This window comes from Sciurus vulgaris (genome assembly GCF_902686455.1).
Source record: "Sciurus vulgaris genome assembly, chromosome: X".
NCBI classification, from domain to species: domain Eukaryota; kingdom Metazoa; phylum Chordata; class Mammalia; order Rodentia; family Sciuridae; genus Sciurus; species Sciurus vulgaris.
The window spans coordinates 93,935,966-93,958,819 of NC_136471.1; the positions used below are offsets into that span (position 1 = coordinate 93,935,966).

The 22,854-nt window shown below is 40.1% G+C and overlaps 1 protein-coding gene across 3 annotated transcripts in view; it reads left to right on the forward strand.

Annotated features, from left to right (window-relative positions):
- SHROOM4 (shroom family member 4) overlaps window positions 1–21,596 on the forward strand; it is a 211,019-nt gene extending 189,423 nt beyond the window's left edge. For all 3 annotated transcript variants that reach the window (XM_079124526.1, XM_079124528.1, XM_079124527.1), the window contains 5 exons: window positions 6,099–6,911; window positions 11,137–11,286; window positions 12,155–12,335; window positions 15,862–16,131; window positions 17,087–21,596. In XM_079124526.1, coding sequence (XP_078980652.1) covers window positions 6,099–6,911; window positions 11,137–11,286; window positions 12,155–12,335; window positions 15,862–16,131; window positions 17,087–17,356 — 1,684 coding nt within the window. In that variant the 3' untranslated portion in view covers window positions 17,357–21,596. The remainder of the gene's footprint in view (window positions 1–6,098; window positions 6,912–11,136; window positions 11,287–12,154; window positions 12,336–15,861; window positions 16,132–17,086) is intronic.
- Window positions 21,597–22,854: the final 1,258 nt, after the last annotated feature.

Consider the following 22,854-nt stretch of genomic DNA (forward strand, 5'->3'; position numbering starts at 1 on the left):
CCAGTTTAGACTCCCAAGAGTGATATAGGAGATCACCTGTTTCCTTGTTAATTCTTTATTTTTAATTAAAAATGTTTCATTATTGTTTGTATTTCTTTAAGTGAGGTTGAACACCTTTCGATATGTTGTTAAGTCATCCTTATTTTTCCATGAATCATATATTTTTCCTTACTGAGTTATTGGTTCCTTTTAAGGATCGTTAAGTGTGTTTCACATATTTAGGGCACTTCCTCTTGTATATGTTACAAATATTTTCCCCAGTGTATCATCACCTTTTCAATATGTTCATGATACTTTTCTGGACACGAATTTTTAGTTTTTAAGAGGTCAAATTTATCATCTTTCCCTTATTGCATCTTTATTTGGTGTCTCATTTAGAACTTTTCCTGACAAGATTATTTTTAAAATTTCCCCATGTTTTCTCTTTCCTATAGAAACTTCATTGTGACATTTATTTATTTATTTATTTATTTACATTTGAGACTCAATGATCTGAACTTTATTTTGTTGTAGAAAGTAATAAGAGAATTCCAACTTATTTTTGGTCCCAATGGCTATCTACTTGTTTCAAAATGATATTGACTAATCCATCTTTCCCCCCACTATTTGAAGTGCTTCCTTTATCACAAAGTAATTTCCCATGTATATTTGGGTTTATTTCAGTGTTCTAAGAGTTTCTGTTTTGTTCCATGACTCTACCTTTCTATTTGTGAGACTGCCTTATTCACTGTAACATTAGAACATATTTTAGTAGCTGGTAGGGCTACTTCTTCCTCATTACTATTTTGCAACTCTTCCTGGCCATTCTCACAACTTTATTTTCCCATATGAACATTAGAATAATGTTCCAAAATGTAATCTGTTGACAATTTTATTGGGTTTCTCTTAAGTTTATAGATTATTAGGTAGAGGTAACATCTTTACAATATCAAATCATCCTTTCTAGGAAAGTGTATGTCATTTCATTTATGTATATCTTATTTTACAACCCTCAACAGAGATTTAAAGTTTTCTGCAAATAGGTCCCACATATTTCTTGCTTAGGTTTATTCCTAGGCATTTTATCTTTTTAATTGTTGTAGTAAATGTGATCTTTCCCTCCAGTATATTTTCTTATTGCTGCGTGTATGGGAAAGTTGTTGATTTCTATAGATTGATTTTATACACTGACATCTTACTGAATTTTCTTGTTACTGGTATTGGTTTTATAATTGTTTCTCATGAATTGTCCAGATAAACACCTTATTATTCATACATAGTAAGAACATACACCCTCTTCTAATGTTTACTTATTTATTATGTTATATTGCATATGTGGTACTTTCAGAATAATATTAAATACTAGTGGGAAAATTGGGCATTTTTGCCTTGTTTGACTTTTGTCCTTAAAAAATATATGATGATAATGATGGTGTTAAGGAAATAGCCTTATTTCTCTATTAGTTGCTTTTCAATCTGGAAGGATATTGAATTGTTATGAAATATATTTTTAGATTAGGGAGATTATCTTATGTCTTTTATCCTTTGATTTATCAATGTTGTCATTTATATGAATAGGTTTTCTAAAACAGAACCAGTCTTTTATTTCAAGGATGAACCTTACTTTCTATGGTACATTATATTCTTAATATCCTCCTGGATTCTCTGCTATATTTTAAGAATTTTACATCAATATTCTCAGATGAGATTCATCTCTAGTTTTCCTTCATATATTTTGTAGTTGTTGTATTTGGGTATGTTAAACCAAGAATGCTATGGAAGAATCTGTCTTCTCTGTTCTTGAGATTCCAGGTCTAGAAAGTTTAAATAACTTTGAACTTGTGTGTGTTCCTGGAAGGTTGATGGAATTCATGCAAGACTATGTGATTGTGCTATTTTTTGGTCAAATTTATCAATAGTTTCTATGGTAACTAAAGGGTAAAAAATTCTTTTCTTCTATTAGTGTTGGTAAATTTTGTTATTCTAGAAAATCATTCTAAGTTTTTATAAAGTATTCACTTACTCTTTTAATTTACTCTGTAATTGTCATAATTTCTCCATTTCAAATTTTGTATGTTTGGGTTTCTTAAAATTAGATTAACAAATTGTTTTTCTGTTTTACTGTTTCATATTTTTCTTTGAAGAACTGGCTTTGGGCTTTCATTATTAGTTCGGTAATGTGTTTTCTGGTGTGCTAATTTCTGCCATTAGTTTTATTGACTTTCTGCTTTTTTTACATTTATTTTTGAGATTTTCCTAACTTGTTTTTTGAATGCCTAATTCATTTATTTTAATTTTCCTAACTTCTTTTGGAATGTCTAATTCATTTATTTTAATTTTTAATATATATTAATGTAAGTATTTAAGGCTACAGATTTTCCTTGGACTACTACTTTATTCCACCATATTCTTCAGCTTCTGAATTTTTGTTAATGTTACTTTATAGGCATTCTGCAATTTCACATTACATTTCCTCTTTGAAGTGGAAGGTTTTTTCCTCGTTTAGTTTCTACATGCTGGAGATTTTAGACTTTCGTATGTGTTATTAAATTCCAGCATTACTGTATTATGACTAGAGAATGTGACCTGTACTACTTCCACTTTCAGACTCAATATACATCAATTGAAAATATGTTCCATGGGCCTTTGAAAGAAAAGATACAGTCTTTGTTTTTAGTGTATGAAGAAATTTAGATTTTTTCCATTATCTTGATTTTTTACTGTCATGGTCTTTTATAAATTGAACCATTTTACATTTCGTTTCTGCTTTTTAATCCTTTTGCATTTTCTATAGATTTTACTTTATAATTTTTTTTATATGTGTAATGCTGCAGATGGACCCAGGGCTATGCACATGTTAGGCAAGTCCTCTACCACTGAGCTGAACGCCAGCCCTGCTTTACAAATTTCGATGCTCTTTTTTGGTCTTCCTTCTCTCTTTAAAAAGAGAAAAATCTTTTTTAAAGATTCAGGATATTGCCATGCACAGTGGTGCACATCTGTAATCCCAGCAATTTGTGAGGCAGGATTGCAAGTTCAAGGTCAGCCTTAGTAAATTAATGAGATCCTGACTCAAAATTTTAAAGAAAGTGGGGCTGGGATGTAGCTCAGTGGTAGAGCACCCCTGTATTGTTTAACTCCCAGTACTGCAAAAAAAAAAAAAAGAAAATGAAAAGAAGATTCTGGGTACTTAGATCTTCATCAGGTGTTGCATTTGTTGTAGTCATTAACATTATAGTGTTCTTCTTATATATTGCTCTTTTGCCTTTAATTTGACTTTTTATGAGTATCATGACTTGCATTTTAAAGTTTTGTGATTAATTAATGTATTGAACAAATTTTTATTGAACACCTACTGTGTGCCAGGCACTAGAGACCAGATGAATGAGACAGACAAGATCCCTGACCTCATGGGGCTTATATTTTAGTTAGAGAATGGAATGCCAAAATAAACAAGTAAAAATAGGTATGAAATATGGTATTAGTGGGCTGTGATAAATGCTCTAAGAAAGAACAAAGTAGAATAAGGATGATTAAGGATCAGTCATCTCTATTTTAGATAAGCTAATCAGAAAAGGCCTCTCTGCTTTGTATTCATTTGTTATCATTTTACTTTCCACTCACTATGTTTGGCTTTTATTTATTTTTTTATTGTAAACAAATGGGATACATGTTGTTTCTCTGTTTGTACATGGAGTAAAGGCATACCATTTGTGTAATCATAAATTTACACAGGGTAATGTTATTTGATTCATTCTGTTATTTTTTCCCGGGTGATAGCCCGGTGGATCAGTTTTTGCACTAAAGGTCTATAGGTGGGATAAGGCCCAAATGAGAAAGATAGGGATGCCTGGATATGAATTTCTGATCCATGTGAGTGAACAGCTAGCCAGGATCAGAGCTGGAGATGAGGGAAATAAATAACATTATACTTTCTATTTTGTCTGAGCTTGACTACCATTATGTGTATATTTTTTGTGTTTAGTACTACTACTACTACTACTACTATGGTACCAGGATTTACTACTACTACTACTACTACTACTATGGTACCAGGATTTGGTCAGGGGTGCTTAACCACTGAGCCACATCCTCAGTCCTTATTTATTTATTTATTTATTTTTGAGACAGGGTCTTACTAAGTTGCTTAGGGCCTTGCTAAGTTGCTGAGGCTGTCCTAAAATTTAGAATCCTCCTGCCTCAGCCTTCTGAGCTTCTGGGATTACAGGAGTGTGCCATTGAAGTTGACTGTATTATTATTTAAGAAAAAAATTCCCAGTCTTCATTATGACTATTGAATGGATATTCTGTCTGATGATCTAACTGAATGTTGGAATTTCCTGTCAGTGGCCAGGACTTAGCATGATGCCAATTTCTCATAGGCTAGAGCAGAAAACCAGATCTTATGGTTTAGAGGGCTTAGCCCTTTATACTCTGAAGCCAAAAAGATGTCTTTTAACATAGATTACTCTTTATTTTATAGAACTTTGGCATTGACACATAATCAAATAAATCTGGACTTTTTTCCTTAGAGATTTTCTTCTATCACTTATGAGGATTTTATTTTACCTCACAAGGGATAGTCTTTAATTTTCTGATAGTTTTTCCTTACTAGTATATTATACATATATGCATAAAATATCTATACATATATGCATACATCAGTTATATAGTACATTTAATTGATTTATACCCACATATCCTTTATTCTTGAGCTTATACATTTTGGTGTATAATAAGTGGTCTAGCTCCAAATAGCACTGTTCTGCAATTTTCTCAAAGAGATTTATTAAATAATCTTTCTTTATCTCCATGTTTTAGAAGATTATATAATGATTTGATAGATGGTCTTATTTGTTCCTGAACTTTCTATACTGTTCTATTTGTCAACACACTTTTAATTATAGTTGTCTTGTAAAATGCTTTATAGATTACTTATCCCCTTTCCCATTTATTCTACAGCAGAACATTCTTTAATATCCTTCCTCTTTTTTGGCAAGTTTATACAACTTGGGAGGCTGAGGCAGGAGTGTCACAAGTTCAAATTCAGCCTGAACAAGTTAGTGAGGCCCTAAGCAACTTAGTGAGACTCTGTCTCTGAAACATTAAAAAGGGCTGATGATATAGCTCAGTGGTGAAGTGCCCAGAATCCCCAGTGTTAAAAAAAAAGTTGAAGTGAAAAGAAATTTGTTAGAAATTTAGAGTTTTCTATAGTTCAAAAATTGCTCTTGAGAATTCTGATTGGAATTGCATTAGGATACATTATAAAACCAAATAGCAGAAATTTATGAATGGCCTCCTTGGTGTTTTTTTTTTTTTGTTACAAGTATAAGAACGTGGAAATTAGGCATATCCCATTCATGATACAGGTTGCATCTGGAGAGGCAGGGGAATAGACACAAAGGGTATTATTTCTGTTTGTCAAGAAAAATGCACGAAGCATAGATAACAAATATTAAATGTGCTAATTCTGGGTGGTAGGTGGAAATGTAGCTATTTATTATGACAATCTGAATACATTTCTAAATATTTGAAATTTTCATAGTGTAAAACAAAGAAAAATAACAGAAAAGACAGGATAAACAGATTTGTAAATCCCAGAACACAGCCTATCCATTCTAAGTTGTAAAAACAAATTGAGGTAGTATGTGTGTATCTCGACTTTGGAGCTAGACAGTTTAAGTTCAGATTCTAGCTATACCAGTTATTAACTTTATTACCCCAGGAAAATGGCTTGAGCTGTCCATGTCTCCATTTCCCCAACTCTAAAATCATAATAATAGGGTTATCATGAGGGTTAATTAAATTAAGATGAAAATTAATTTAATTAATTTTATTAATTAAATTATTATTGAATTATTAATAAATAATAATAATTATTAAATGATAATTAAACTATTAATTTTTAAATTAATTTAAAATATTGCCTGGTACTTAGTATATGCACAATAAATATTAGCTATTTTCATTATTGTATTATTATTACTATTATTATTGTACTTCCTACACATATTACAGTGTTTTGTGGCTATTTAAAATTTTACATAAACAATGGCATCCAAACTGTGGACTTGTCCACAACGTGCTTTTCTTACTTAACCTTCACCTACTGTTTGCAGGGAAATGGCTCATTCCAAGACTAGCTTTTCATGGGCAACCCCCTTCCATCCTTGCCTTGAGAACCCATCACTGGATTTATCAAGTCACCGAGCAATTTCTTCTCTTGACCTCCTTGGAGACTTCAAACATGCCTTGAAGAAAACGGAGGAAACTTCAGTTTATGAGGAGGAGAGCTCCCTTGCCTCCATGCCCCGCCCACTGCGCAGCCGTGCCTTCTCAGAGAGCCACATTAGCCTGGAGCCACAGAGTACCCGGGCCTGGGGACAGCATCGGAGGGAGCTCTTTAGCAAAGGTGATGAGACTCAGCCAGATCCTGCTGGAGCCAGGAAGAAGGCATTTCCTCCTCCTCGCCCTCCTCCTCCCAACTGGGAGAAGTACAGGCTCTTCCGTGCAGCCCAGCAGCAGAAGCAGCAGCAGCAACAACAGCAGCAGCAGCAGCAGCAGCAGCAACAACAGCAGCAGCAGCAGAAAGAGCAGGAGGAGGAGGAAGAGGAGGAGGGAGAAGAGGAGGAGGAGGGAGAAGAGGAGGAGGAGCTGCCACCCCAGTATTTCAGTTCAGAAACCACTGGTTCCTGTGCCCTCAATCCTGAGGAGGTCCTAGAGCAGCCACAGCCTCTTGGTCACCTGGAGGCCTCAAGGCAGGGTTCACAAAACCTCCCAGATCAAGAGTCCTTTGCCCTCCATTCCAGTAATTTCCTGCCTCCAATAAGGGGCCACTTGGGTTCTCAACCTGAGCAGGCTCAGCCATCTTGCTATTATGGCGTTGGTGGACATTGGAGGACATCAGAGCAGGAGGCTGCTGATTCCCCCAAGTAAGTGTTTCTGAAAGGTATTGGGAACCTGAGGAAGTAGGCACCATAAGTTTGAATTCCATCTCTGCCATTTTCCAACTGCGCAGGTCAATGAAACTACTACTATCCTCGGTCTTCTTACTGGAAAATGGGTATGATGACACGTACTCCTTACGGTTGTTGGGTGTGTTAAGATAATTTATGTAAAGGACACAGATACATGTTTAACGCATCATAGATGCTCAGTAAATGAGAGTTGTTGATATTCTTATCCCTAACATCATTATTAACACACTGTATTATTTCCCAGGTTTTCTTTGAAATATGCATCAATATCTGGCCCTGATCCTGAAGCCATGAAATGTCTCTTACCTTTACTGGGCCTTTCTCTAAAATATGCTTCAGGTTTTTTTTTTTTTTCCCCCAGCCTTTTTTCCCACTTGCTCTCCAGAAAAAGAGGCCAGCTGGCAACCTGACCTGCCTCTACTTTAGGAAAAGTGCCCTGGGCCTATAAATTCTTCCCCCTACCTTAGGATCAAAGGTATTCCTGGGGCTGGGTGCTTGTCCCCTGAAAATACCTTATGTCTTCTACTTTCTCCCCTTTCTGGTTCCCTGCCTCTTTGTATTTGCTTTGGTGGGCAACAGGTGGTAATTAGGTTGACTGGGCAGGGAGGTCAAAGCAGGAGTGCACTCAGAGAGCAGGACTTCCAATGTCTGCTCACTCCACTGTGTGATTGCTCATCTGCATACCATGCAGTGCCTGGTTGTCCTTTTTGCAGCAAAGTAAAACTCCAGGACCACCATTGCTCAGTGCTTTGGCTCTCGTGTCTGCCTGCCTTCTTGAAGGGAGCAATGCCCACTCTCTACTAGAGGTGGGTCCCAGGATGCAGATGTCTTATGAGTACTTTCTTTAAATCCTTTATAGCAGGAACTGGCCAGGGACATGTTGCTGTTTTGAAATACCTTATTATTGTGTCTTTGATTGACAGGCAAATTCTGTTACTTGGTGTTTTAGTCAGCCTTTCTGCTGCTGTGACCAAGGGACCTGACAAGAACAATTTTAAGGAGGAAAAGTTTATTTGGGGGTTCACAGTTTCAGTGGTCTTAGTCCACAGATGGCTGACTCCATTCCTCAGGGACCAAAGTGAGGTAGCACATCATGGCAGAAGAGTATGATAGAGGAAAGCAGGTTTGGACGTGGCCACCAAGAAGCAGAGAAAACTAAGCTCAGCTCACCAAATATGCACCCCAAAAACACACCCTTAGTGACCCACCTCCTCCAGCCACACCCTACCTGCTTTCCGTTACCACTCAGTTAATCCACATCAGGGATGAAGTCACTGATTGGTTTAAGGCTCTCATAATCCAATCATTTCACCTCTAAGCCTTCTTGCATTGACTCACACATAAGCTTTTGGGGGCCATCTCATATCTAAACCATAACACTTGGCTATGGCTATCTGGTAATGTTTGAGCAGTTTTCCAGTCCAAGGTGCCACACACAGAGAAGATACAGGGACTGACTCCCAGGCACTGTGAGAATCCCTTATCAGATCCCAACGTGGCTGCTTCTCAAGCTGTCTGGCTGGCTGGGAAGCATTCTTATTGCAACCAGAAAACACTTTGCAGAAAGTACTGTGATCGTTATGTATCAGAGCTGGGAGAAGGGAAAGTGACCTAGCACATAACAGGCTCTTAACCAACATTTCAGAAGAAATGAGCAAATGAATGATTGAACATTTATTAAGCATTTGCTATGAGCTAGACATTGCTAGGCATTTTATGTCCATTATTTCATTTAATCATCCTTATATCCCTATTGACCATTATTATCCAAATTTGACAGATAAGAAAACAAAAGCTTAGCAAATGAGGAACTAATCTGGCATTACACAGCAAAGATTCAAAGTTAGATCTATGTGATTCTAAAACCTGTGGGTATTTTATCTTCTTCAACAACCTTCCATAGAGAGACCTTATTGTTCTAGTCATCTGGGTCTTCAGGAGATGCTCTTCCCTTCTGTAGAGCAGTATCCAAGGTAGCAGTTGGGGCCCTTGATCATCCTCTTTTATGTACCTCCATTCACTTTGGCACCTAGGCCCCAGGGAAGGGAATTACTATTACTGCCGATCCTAAAAACTGGTCCAAAGATTTTTTTAATGACTGTGGGATGCAAGTAAAAACATTTGTTTGCATATAGCCCTGTCTTTTGGCTGCAAAAAATAAATTATACATAATTCTTTGAGTGATGGAAATTTGAGGAAGAGCCTCATTCCCAACATAGCTAATATTTTTTCCTGTTTACTATATGCCCAGCAATGTCCTAAGCATTGACAGTTAGTCCCTGACTTAGGATGATTTGATTTAGGATATTTTGGCTTTATGATGGTGCAAGTAAAAATAAGCATTCCATAGAAACTATACTTTGGATTCTGGATTTTGACTTTTTTCCTGGGCTAGCAAGATGCAGTATAATACTTTTCCAATGCTATGGTTCCCAATCAGCCACATGATCATGTGAGGAAGCAAACAAGACTATGATGTGCTGTCCTGGTAGGCTCTGATGTTCAGTAGGTGAGGTGTATTCCACACATTTTCAACTTATGATACTTTCAATTTACCATGACTTTATCAAGATGTAACCCCACCACATTGATTGATTCGGTCTCCAGAATGATCCTAGGGAATAGTTACAGTAAGTCTCCTCCATCTTTTAGATGAGAAAAGTGAGGACCAGGGTATAACTTTATCACAAGATAAAGATGGTATAACTTTATCACAAGATCCCAGGTAACCAGAACCCAGGGAGTCTGGCTCACTGTGCCCCACAACATCATCCCAGGATCTCTGGGCTCCTGAAGAAGATTCTGTTCTAGACTCTAGAAGAGCAGAGGGTGCTAAACCAGAAGGAAGCAGGTTTACAATTTGTAAGGAAGCATAGTGTTAGAGGCAAGTAGATGTATGCTATTTTCATCTGAAATACAAACAAGGACATCCACAGTTCAGCCAAGCTAAGCCCCAGTATATCTATTACCCATGTACCATTCAGCTAAAAATATCAGGAACACATGTAGAAGCAAGTTAATGGAATTATCAAATGCTGGTAATATCTAATGACTCTGATTCAAGTGTAGGTATAGCTTGCTTTAGGGGCTCTATGCACTTCCTTTCCAAGCTCTGTCGAAGGATTTTTGCTTTGATGTTCACTTTTGAATTCTGAATGTTCTCCTGTAATTCCTTCCCTGTTCATCAAGGTGCAGAGGAGAGCTTCCCTAGAGCACAGTGCTCTATCATGATCCACTATAATATGATGCAGGGCTATATCTGCTCAGGCACTGTGTCTCCAATTAGCATATCTTCTATTTCTTTATAATTTCTGACTCAGAACTTTCGCACATGCCCTATTATTTTTTTTTACACAGCTAGTTCATAGTTTCATTATTCCTTCCAGGATGTTCTCTTTTCTCTGTTAAGATAAACACCTGTTAGAAAATTCCTTACACGTATGGTTTTATAAGATGTCAAGTTACACCTTTGTATAGTATAATGACTAAAAGCACAGATTCTAGATTCAAGTTTCCTTGGCAAAACGAGATCTGCTATTTACTAGCTGGTGACTTTGAGAAAAATCACTTTACCTCTTGGTGCCTTGTGTTTCTCATCTGTGAAATGGTTATGATGAGCATTCAATTATATGTATATATAATTGAATTATATATATGTATATATGAACACGTGTATGTGAATGTGCCCAGGCACACACAAACATATGTGTGGTATCTATCTTAGGACCATTTCTGGGGTATGGTAAACATTGTGTGACTATTAGCTAGCATTGTTCCTATATCTGTTATAAGCTTGAAACCCTACATGTAAAATGAATTTCCCTAGGATGAGGAATATTGGCATGCCAAAGTTTCTTTTGTGCAATAAATTAGGAGACAGCATAGCATGAATCAGTAAATAGCTGTGGAGCCTTTTAGCCATTATTTTTGACCTTTATCTAAGAGCTGCAAATAGCTGCAAAAATGACTAATGAGTTTCTCCTATTTTCCCTTTCAAGCAGCTAGAGGTTAGGAAAGGGGTAGTGACATAGACAGGTGGTGGGTGAGGGTGGCTGGTAGGCAAAGAGAATATATATAGTGGGGGTGGGCCTGCCCCTTGCATAAACCCCGGGCATAATTGTTGACCATTCCACCAATGAAACCTGATGCTGTAGCATTTCTCTTTTGTTCTTCCCACCAGACCAGATGTCTCAATGGCAGAAGAGTCCAAACCCAAGCCAGCACGGAACCAGCACTACTTTTTTCCTGAGGAGAAATTTGCTTTCATGGGCTGGGACTCTGAGAAGCAACACCTCAGCCCTGCAGGCTTTGGCGAACCTAAGACAACAGGGTCCGCTGCTACACTTAAGCTCCTGGGTGTCTGATTTCATTTTCTCCCCCATTGCATTCTACAGCCATGCAGGAGGCTGAGGACATTGGGGATATTCTAGAAGTGGAGAGATACTATTCCTTTTCAGGTCAAAGGGCTGATCTACAGCAGGCAGTCTCAGAAGAGCTCATAAAAGATGTAGTTGGCCATGATAAGTCCCTTGTAGGGGTATTAACCCCAGCCTTGAAGATAGTGACCACTGCCAAGGTCATAAGTGAGTTCTTTGCTGTGTGAGATTTGCAGTGGAGGGGCCATTTCAAGCAGGAGTGGCATCAGGAAAGAAGAAATGATGAGAGTGTCCAGGAAAGCCACAGGGCACCCTTGTAAGAAAGCAGACTAGATAGAGCTCCAGAGAGGGTGGGAATCCATGGATGGGTAGAACAGAGGCCAACAGGCTTGGAGGACCTATAGCTAAGTTCTGAGATACTTTTCCACCATCTATCCCCTCCTTTGGAATTCACATACTGGGGCCATAAACCCATAGGAATCATGATCAGAATCCCAGAACTTTTGGGACCTGCCATTGTTTTTTTCTGGATTTTAGTAGAGTGTTAATGAGCAAACCAAATTATGTCTAAAGAAGTCCCTCTAATTGCTAAAAAGATGGGTATGTAAATAGCCTTCTAAGAATGTTCTTAAAGTATGCCTTTACTTGGATTCCAGATAGCCCTTGTGTCTCATTTATATCTGAGCAGTTCATTGTGTTCCATTTGTTACAAATCCTTGCTCAAGCAGGGTCCCATTTTATAGATGGGTAAACTAAGGAAGCGGAAAGGTCAGCAGTCTTTTTCAACAGAGATGCATAAATGGTCACTCTTTGTTTCCACAGACAAGAGTTTCAGCACTTCTCACCTCCTCCAGGCGCCCCAGGAATCCCTACCTCTTACTCGGCTTATTACAATATTTCTGTGGCCAAAGCAGAGCTGCTGAACAAGTTGAAAGACCAGCCAGAGATGGCAGAGATTGGCCTGGGAGAGGAGGAAGTGGACCATGAACTGGCTCAAAAGAAGGTAAAGTTTTTCAGTATGCCTTAGAGAGTTTTAACATCTGTGCCTGGAGGGTAACCAGCCTCTCTATGCCCTCTAGAATATCTTTTCAGTATGAAAATCAAAACAGTCTCTCTGGGTTTCTCATGGCTCCAACTCCAGTCACTTTTTGATTCAAGAAATATTAGTAGCAGTAGTAGTAATGAAATCACTCTCTCCAATCCTTAGGACCATCATGCAAGGCAGGAATTGCTATCCATTTTTCTTTACTCAGCTAGGGGACTAATTTTCCCAAGGGTTATATACTAAATGAGAGATACGGGACTTCAAGTCAAGACTCTGGATTTCTTCTCTACCATGCTGCCCCTCTGAGTTAAGCCAGCCTTGTAGGTAACTCAATGCCCAGGGCATGTAAAGGTTTCTGTCACTGAGCTCTAGCCAATGGCAGTGTCATTGATTTTTATTCTCTGTGTAACTTTCTGGGAGAGAGAACAGACTAAGGAAAATAAGGAGAAATTATAGGCTGGCAGACTTTGGTATTTATTTGCAATGATGGTCAATTATCTCTTAGAAATACAAAATAGATAAATGGAGATGATGTTGTTGTTGTTCCAAAATCTCCTTTTCTTCCTCTAAATACCACTAGCCTAGTTTTTAAACCAAGTTCCTGGAATCACTTTGCCCTCCCTGCACTTACCCATTTTATTTCATAAGCAAATAGGGTTGCCATGGCAACTTCAAAAGCCCAATTTACCGTTTTGTGGACATGTGAACTTGATGTAAATTGCTCTTCTGCCCATATTTCCCTTTCAGGACATGACCTGTAGGAGGGTACAGGGCCATTTGAAAAAGCCCTCCTTCCAATTTCCTGTCTGAAGCAAAATGTCAGGGAAGGAATTGGAAGCATGGTGGTATGGAAGTCCTATTGCTCTAGATGTGCTCCCTTGGATTCCATGTTCCCTGAGCATGGCAGGGCTGCTCCACGCTTACCCAGGGCCTGGCCTGTCAAGAAGCAAACTTCTTAAGTGTTCTAGCCAGGAGAAGACAGTGATGATCAGCAATGGCAAAGCACAGAACAACAGAAAGTGATTTGAAGGAACTGTGGGTGGGCTAGGACAGTTTTTGTTTATGAGGAAGGAAGGTCACCAATTTGCAATATCATAGAGAAAAACAACCATCTGTGGCTGGGTCTGCATGACTCCACAGCTCTACATACTACACTTTTCGTAGGATTGAGGTTCAGGTTGCAGAGTTCTGGTGCTGAGAAACAAAGGGCTCTTCCACTTCATACTTCTACCCATCAGAGCCTGGGAGCAGGGGTGAGTAGTTATTTTGTAAGCATCCCTGGCATTCCATTTTGTGTGGACAAGCAGACAATGGTAGAATAAATGGGAATCTCTTGATATGTACTTATGTTACCTCATTCATATCACTGATCCCCAGTTCTTGGTGGGTTTTAGAACTTTCCCCCAAAGCACACATATAACACTTCAGACTAAAATCATGATCTCCTGCCTTTTGAACAGTTCTAAAATATAACAACAGGCTCTAGAACCCAGAGGAAGTTCTCTTAGTCTTGGTCAACTTGAACTTCTTTAAATAAACCACTAGAGAGGAATACATTCTAGAAAACCATAAGCCAATGGTCCCAGAATACCTGAGCTGGAATAATAATAAAACAAGCACTGAAGCATACTTCCTACATACAATATACTATTCTAAGCATGTACCATGTTAAATCATTTAATCCTTATAACCACTCTATGAGATGGGTACTATGGTTATCCAATTTTTGATGGGGAAATTGAGGCACAGAAAGATTGAGTAACTTGTTCAAGATCAAACCACTACTTAATTGCAGAGCTGAGGTTCAAATTTAGTTAGTATGGCACTCAAGTTCATACTCATGACCACTTGCAATACTGACTGAAAAAGTTGTGGGCAAGGGCAGTGGTGGCAGTGGTGGTGGTAGTGGCGGTGGCAGCATCATTAAACACGCATTGAGCACTTAATGTGCCAGGAACAATAGTAAATATTTTACCTCTGATCTCAATAGCTGTCATAACCACCAGGTGAGGGGAGTACTTATTCAGTTTACAGATGAGGAAATAGAATTCTTAGTGGGTTTAGGTGTCTTGCCCAAAGTCAGAGAGTTTAGAGGATGTAGAATTGGAATCCAGGTATCTTTAACTCTAAAACTCCACATTGCCTTCCTGCAGTCTCAGAACTGGTTACCCCTAAATAGGCAAATAAATCAAAGACACAGGCAGTACTTCCCTTGAGAGACAGATGGATAGTAGGCACAGGATCACACTCACATACAGGAAATACAACAGTATCAACTTCAAATTATACTGTATGGATCTATTTCTAGAAAACTTCAGAGCTCTGGAAAAAATAAGAAAGAAAAAGAGAGAGAGATCATTGAGGGAAGCCTTCCAGAGCTTCCAGAGAAGGGCTTTCCATAAGGAAGGTAGGAGCAAAGCTTGGTCCTGAAAAGAGAATCAGAATACCCAAAGGGAAGAAAGAGAAGGTAGAACTAAAGAAGCAATAAAGAAACACAATGGTGAATCTGGGAAACATAGAGGGCAGTGAGGAGCTAATCCTGAAAGATTTTGAGGAGTGACTTTAGAATGATAGGTAGGAAAAGGTTGAATAATTATATTATTAATAACTGCAGCCTAGCCTTTATTGAGCACTTACTTGGTGCTAAACACTTTGCATGTATTATCTCACGGAATCATTGCCACCCAATGCAGTGGGTACTGCAAATGCCTTCACAACTTCTACAGAAGGTCCCACATTTAGGGAGTGGCAGAACTAGAAGTCAAAGTCAGTCACTGTGACTCCAGAATTTACACTCCTATTCAAAGGCCTCAAAAGCCAAGCTAAAGGACCGGGAGTGTAGCTCAGTGGTAAAATACTTGCCTAGCATGCTCAAGGGACTGGATTTGATCCCTAGCACTGACATAAATAAATAAATAAATAAATAAATAAATAAATAAATAAATAAATAAATAAATAAATAACCAATCTAAGAAGGATCTTAGGCTTGAGGATGTAGCTCAGTGGATGAGCACTGGCTTAGTATACACAAGACCCTTGTTTCATTCCCAACACCACCAAAAGCCTAGCCGTGGGGCAAGGACCTAGCACAGTGCCATGAACATAGAGATACCTACATGAAATGAAGGCAAATGAATGATTAAAATAATGACAAATGCTTTTCCAACCTAGAATCTCACTAACATCCTGGCTCCTATTTATTAAACAGTCTCAGAAAATATTCAGTTGCATTGAGCAAATGGGTAGCACTTGTCTAATGCTGAGAAGTCTGATGGTGACATGGAGATGCCTGCCAGAAAGGGATAGCAGAAGCTTGTCTACAACACGAAAAGTGCTCACAACTTTCTCGGTTTTTCTTTGTTTCCAATGACTGAGGTAGAGCCTACCATCTGTTACTTGGATCCCAATACGAGAAGGCCCCACACTGGTCAGTTTCTGTTGTACCCATGCTCATCATTTGTTTCCTCCTATTCAACTCCCCTAGATACAGCTTATTGAAAGCATTGGTCGCAAACTTTCTGTACTGCGGGAGGCACAGCGAGGGCTGCTAGAGGACATCAATGCCAATTCTGCCCTTGGGGAAGAGGTGGAGGCTAACTTAAAAGCTGTCTGCAAGTCCAATGAGTTTGAGAAATACCGCTTGTTCATTGGGGACCTGGACAAAGTGGTCAACCTGTTGCTGTCACTTTCTGGACGATTGGCCCGAGTGGAGAATGCTCTCAACAGCATTGATTCAGAGGCCAACCAAGAGAAGGTAGAATTGGGGTCCCTGGGGGTGTGGATGGAGAGAAATGCCACGTGTTTCTTCTTGGGACTCCCTCTTTCATGTGTGGCTATTATGAGAGGTTGGAGAGTAGAATGTCTAGAGTGTGAGTACTGACTTTTAAGTGTCCCCAAATTCTAACTTTACCAGTTACTAGTTGTGTGACTCTGGGCAATGTACTTAATCTCACTGTCTCTCAATCTCTTCAATTATACAATGAGGTGAACATACTACCTGCCACATGGCATTGTTGTGAAGATTAAATTAGGTAATCCATGTTAATTACTTAAAACAGGGCCTGGAACATGGTAAATACTGGGTTGGTGCTAGCTGCCAATAGTAGTGATGGTGGTAATGGCAGGAGCAGCAGCAGCTATTTTGCCTCACTCTCTCTAGAGTTGGAAGAGGAGTTTTCATCAAGCAGTTCAGATGAAGAGGCTGTCAGTTTTGCAGTTTGGCTCCCACCGTGCCCATTCCTAAACCAAATTACATCACTTTTCTCTATATAAGTGACTTTGAATTCACAATAAGAGATGCATATACATGTGCATGGATACATACACTCACACATGCCCACTCACACAGAGACACATACCATATAGAAAGCATTACCACAGTGGTGGCTCACCAAATGGAAGGGATACAGGCTGGCTTTGTTAGAGCCTTCCCCCATTGCCAAAACCCAGCGACAGTTCACAGATTAAAGGCAGCCTTAGAGAAGGAAAGAGGTTATAGCACATCCCCCTCTCCAGAGTTGCAGTCATGTCTGTGTTCCTCCAGTTACAGGCAAGAAAGGCATTTCTATGGAGGTGACTTTACATTAGGAAATCTAGGACTGATCAATTAACAGAATGGGTAGCTGCTTGGTGGCTGCTTCCCTGGTGAGCACTGCTAGGCAGATGCCTGATAATTAGGAGAGCACTTAATTGGTCCTCTGCTTCCCCAGTTGGTGCTGATAGAGAAGAAGCAGCAGCTGACGGGCCAGTTAGCAGACGCCAAGGAGCTGAAGGAGCACGTGGACCGCCGGGAGAAGTTGGTGTTTGGAATGGTCTCCCGCTACCTGCCTCAGGACCAGCTCCAAGATTACCAGCACTTTGTCAAGATGAAATCTGCTCTCATCATTGAACAGCGAGAGTTGGAAGAGAAGATCAAGCTCGGGGAAGAGCAGCTCAAATGTCTCAGGGAGAGCCTACTCCTGGGGCCCAGCAATTTCTAATTCTATCAGCAGTCTGCCACAGCATCCCTGCCTGGCCAGTGGGAAGCGCTTTCGATCTTCAGTAGTGGTTTGTTAGCAACTAAACAGCAACAAGTTAGTGATACATTCCAGCCCTCTACCCTGGATGTCTCTCACTGCTCCTTCCCCAGTGGTCCCAACCAGTGAGGGGATCCTAGGGAGGCACCAAGCTTCTCATGGAGCTACGGCAAGGTGTGATTACACAGCCACACTCTCCTTCCCACAGTATATACGGGAAAGCGCTCACTGCCCACAGAATCACCAAAGTGCCTTCATTCTTCTCTGTACCAGGACACCAAAGACGTCATGAACTCCCCACCCACCTATTCAGCTCCATTATGATCCAGGGCTTAGGGCCCAGACTGGGATCTCCCACAGGGAACTGCCTGACTTGAGGGCATTTATCTACCACCATTTTCAGGGCTTCATCCAAGCTTTGTAGTGGGAGGCATAGAAGGAGGGATTGTATGTAACACAAGGCAAGCAAAGGCAGGGCATCCTTAGGTGCCCCTCAGGAAAAAGCCAGGCTTAAAGCAGTTGGCTCCACTTCTACCTTCCCCAGCAGCTAATTGAGGGGGTGAGGCTTACTTTCAGCCTTGACTAGTGTGGCCTTCATTCTGTCCTCAGACCTTAGGCCTATCACCTCATATTTGATCTTGCCCTTATATCACTGGGAGTTACAGGTGCGTATTCTAGGATTTCACCCTATGGGCTTTTATTAGCTACTCCAGCTGACTTCTAGATATAGGTTTCATTATTGGGGGAGAGGGTTCTCGTTGTTTTATTTTCAATGACCTTTTGATTGTATTTATTTTTATGTTTTGATTGGTATTTTTTCATTTTTGAACTAATAAGGTAACAGGAGGGAAGATAGAGAGGGAACAGTTAGCCCAGAAGAAAAGCATTTTCTGCAGATCAGACTGAGTCTACCATGGCTAGGTAAGCAAGTACTGAGACACTGAATTCTTCCCACCATACATACAAATATCTAAGAATGGAGGTCTCCCTTTAAATTCATAGCCACCTGACCATGGCCTGCCCCTTTGCTTCCTTTGAAATCTAGGACACCATGAGCTTAGCATTCCCCAGCAGGGTTCAACTTTTTCTTGCTAATTTTTGAAACCAAAGAAATCTCCCAAACTAACAAAAATAGCCCATTTCTCTAGCATCTCCAAGTCATGGGATGGGTGGAGGTGTTCAGGAGGCGCTCCTCTTACACCTTTTTTTCAACCTGTGACCTGGCTCAGGGAACCCAAACTATCATAACTGGGAACAAATTATGATCCAGCCAGGATCTTAGGAATAGGTAGTCCCTTATCTTTGCAGGCTAAGTTCCAAGAACCCCAGTGGATACCTGAAGTCATGGATAGTAGCCAAAATCTGTATGTACTATGTTGTTTTTTTTTTTTTTTCCTATACATCCTACAGCATTGCCATATAATACCAGAATTCATCGGTCTTCCTTGTTTAATGCCCTGGTTTCTCCTTTGCTTCACTACTCTTGCACTTTGGAGCCAGTATTAAGTAAAAAAAAGGATTACTTGAACAGAAGCACTGCAGAACTGCAACAGTCAATCTGATAACTGAAATGGCTCCTAAGTGACTAAAGGGAAGGTAGCCCATACAGAGTGGATATGTCCCACCTTGGACAAAGGTATGTCCCTGGTGGGATGTAGCAGGATTATATCATTCTGCTCAGAATGGTACACAAATGAAAGCTTATGAATTGCCTGTTTCTGGAAATTTCCATTTAATATTTTCAGACCATGTTTGACCACAGGTAACTAAAACCACAGAAAGTAAAACTGCAGATAAGGGTGGGACTACTATACAAAGAACTGAAGTTGCTGCTATTGCCAAGGCCCTGAGACGTGTAGCCAGCTTCTAGCCTGAAAAAGTGAGCCATTGGGCAATGACAGAAAGGGAATAGTAACCAAACTCTGCCGCATTACCCAGCTCAATGTCCCCATTGCTTGCTAACTGGGCTCAATTCTTGGTATTACACAGCCCACCTAAGCCCATCCCAGCCAAGCCCTGGCATCGTGTTCCTGCTGAGTTCCTCAGAGCCCTTGCAACTTAACTCTCACAGCAGGGGTACCTCACTGGACCAAAGAATTTGCCAAGGAACTTTGCTGCTGCTACAAATACTGGTTACTAACTTCTGTTTCCTCTACATGGTGTCTGAAAACAATAGGAGAATCTTGGTCAGGAGGGTATCCTGGGGGTGGTGGTAACCCTTTCTGTGGGTTCCTGGGTATGCTCTTAGTACTGCTGCCAGTGCCAGAACCACTGTTTGAATGTCAACCTTGTCATTCTCCCCTCTGGCAGAAGATTCTACTCCATTCAGGAAGGCTAATGGCCTTTTAAAGGGCTAGGTTTACCCAAGTGAAACTTGAGAAATTTGGGAGAGTGCTTTAAATACAGGCCATGATTGCCAGCTTTTTTAAGGAAACAAGCCCTAGGTAAATAGTAAGCAATTGAAATGTGTTTTATTAAGGGATTATGCCAATATGTCCCATTACAATATTTTTTGGCTATAATAGATTTTGAGGGGGGGTAGCAGGGATTGAACTCAAGGGTATTCGACCACTGAGCCACATCCCCAACCCTATTTTGTATTGAATTTAGAGACAGGGTCTCACTGAGTTGCTTAGCGCCTTACTTTTCCTGAGGCTGTCTTTGAACTTGAGATCCCCCTGTCTCAGACTCCCGAGCCACTGGGATTATAGGTGTGTGCCACCGCACCCAGCTGGAATAGATTTTTGAAGTATATGCCCAGGGAAAAAAGTGGTCAACTTAACTGGTCACCATGGTATAGCTTTTTTTGTTTGTTTGTTTTGGGGTTTTTTGTTGTTTTTTGTTTTTTGTGGTTTTTTTAGCCATCATTTGATTTGTTGTACTTTAATTTTATGATACCAAAAATACCATTAACTCTGTTTCTTGTTGTTGTTTGTTTGTTTTGTTTTTGTTTGCTGGGAATTGAACCCAGGGCCTTGCACATGCTAGGCAAGCACTCTACCACTGAGCTACAGCCCCAGCCTTAACACTGTTATTTTTGTACCGCATCCCACCTCAAATTAGTTTCTAGAGTTGGAATGAGAACACAAGGATGCTCATTTTTACATAGAAGCATAGGTCCCAAAGCACTTAAAAAGTAATCCCATAACTCTACCAAGCACAAGTTCAGTAGATAAAGGTGAACTACTAAACAGACACTGGCATGCCACACGCCTGCTGTGGCAATCCCCTTGTGATACATAGTGCTACAAAGCTGCCGGTATTATTTAAGATGCAATAGTTCTCCCCTATTCTCAGAGGGCTCAGCCCTCTTCCAAGGCCTTTTAGGGGTAGCAGTTTGGAAGATAGGCCAGAAGGTATCCCCAGAGACAGTCATTGGTCTTAACTTCTGCTTTTACTCTTCAAATGTTTATGTTGCCCCCAGTGGGGAGAAAGGAAATCTGATGGTGGATTGATAGGAAGGAGTCAAGTATAAGAGTTACTATGACTTGTCCTCTCTTACTTCCCCCATCCCCAGGGCTCTGGATAATTGAGTCTCCCTCTGACAGTTATCTCACAGCTGGAGACTCAGCCAGGATATAGGAGTAAATGCCAAAGTGGAGTTGTAGAGAATGAGACAGAGACACTGAAAATAAAGCCCTAGAATAAAAGAGACTAGGAGAGGAAAGGAGAGAGGATGAAAGGATGAAAAGGCTCTTTCAAAGCTGGGTTCATATTCTGTTTTCCATTTAACTTCATGTGCCAAAAAGTGGCCCAGGGTCACCAGAGCCACTTCCTGAATCCCAGCCTCCCTGAAGGTGCTGCAGAAGGTGCCAGTAGCAAGCCCCAGACAGAGGAAGCTGGGCACATTTCTGGCCACTTCCACCCATCTGGAGCTTGGCAACTCCTGCTATCTTTGCTAGAGGAGTTGCCTATGCCAATAATATTTCTGTAACAGCATATTGTATTATTTGAAGATTAGTAGATCTTTAGAGGGGGGTGGGTCATGGGCAGTTTGTATAAATAAAGAAACAGTGTTCGTTGTACAACTGTGGGGGGGTATCTATCCCAGGTGAAGCTAATTTTTCTGAATCTTATTGTTTCTATATTTGTGTCCTCCACCACTCCCTTCTTGGCTGACATAGATATGCCTGCCAGATTGTCATCAAGGGTCATACTTTAATAAAAGGTGCTAAGGACAAAAATAATTGTCTCATGTGTTTTGACTCGGGTTATGGAAATCCCTTAATATTCTGCTGAGAAGTACTTCAAAGAAATCTAATCACCTATTCATAGTCTGTCATAGATAGCTTTGATGAGCAGAGCCTTATCCACATTCCTAAACCTTTACTCTGAGCTCTTAGGGATGATATTGATTTTATAACATTTATTATCCCTAGTAAAATAGCAGGATCTGATATAGCCTTTAAAGGGAACAGCTTTTAGACATCTATTCTAAGAACAACTTGACTAGGGGACACAGAGTTTAGGCCATTGTTTATTTGTCTTGCTACATGAAGATTGAAGCATGGTGTTTTTCAACTTAGAAGATCTCCAGGACCACAAGCTCTGTTCTATGGTACATTAATATATTTCTTCCTCTATAGGTAGTTGTATTTGTTCATCTTTCCATTACTATAACAACATGCATGAGCCTAGGTAACTTTATAAATTAAGGAGGTTTATTCAGGTCACAGTTCTGAAGGTTCAGAGGCATGGTACTTGCATCAGCTTGACCCTAGTGAGGACCTCATGGTGGATGGCACCACAGTAGTGAGAACACATGCAAGAAGGAGGGATCACATCAGGAAGCCAAAGAGTGAATCAGGGGTCAGGCTCGTGTTTTTGTTTGTTTCTTGGGTTCTGGGGATTGAACTCAGGAGCACTCGACCACTGAGCCACATCCCCAGTGCATTTTGTATTTTATTTAGAGACAAGGTCTCACTGAGTTGCTTAGCACCTCACTTTTGCTGAGGCTGACTTTGAACTCTCAATCCTCCTGCCTCAGCCTCCCAAGCCGCTGGGATTACAGGCCTGTGCCACCATGCCTGGCTCAGGCTCATGTTTTTATAACTTGCTCTTATGAAAAATAACTCAGGTATCCCATAAAAGCTACATTCTTCATGAGGGCATGCTCCCTATGACCAAAGAATCTCCCAACTAGGCCCCACCTCTAATTATTGCCACTACTAAGAACCAGACTCCAAACCCATGAACCCTTAGGGGGTAAACTGAAACTATATCTAAGCTATAGCATTAGTCAACGACAACATCACAATTAATATAACCTAACACTTAGTATTCAATATATAAGATTCAACAATAGCAGTAATCTCAGGTGTAGATCTCAGCAGTATACACCATCCAGTTCTAGAGTCTAGCCTGATCAGAAGTAAGCCACTTTCTAGACCCCTTATAATCTTGAGTTCTGTCTACAGTATCATCTTACTTCTAGCTGATTGTCAAGTCTTACACCTTCACTC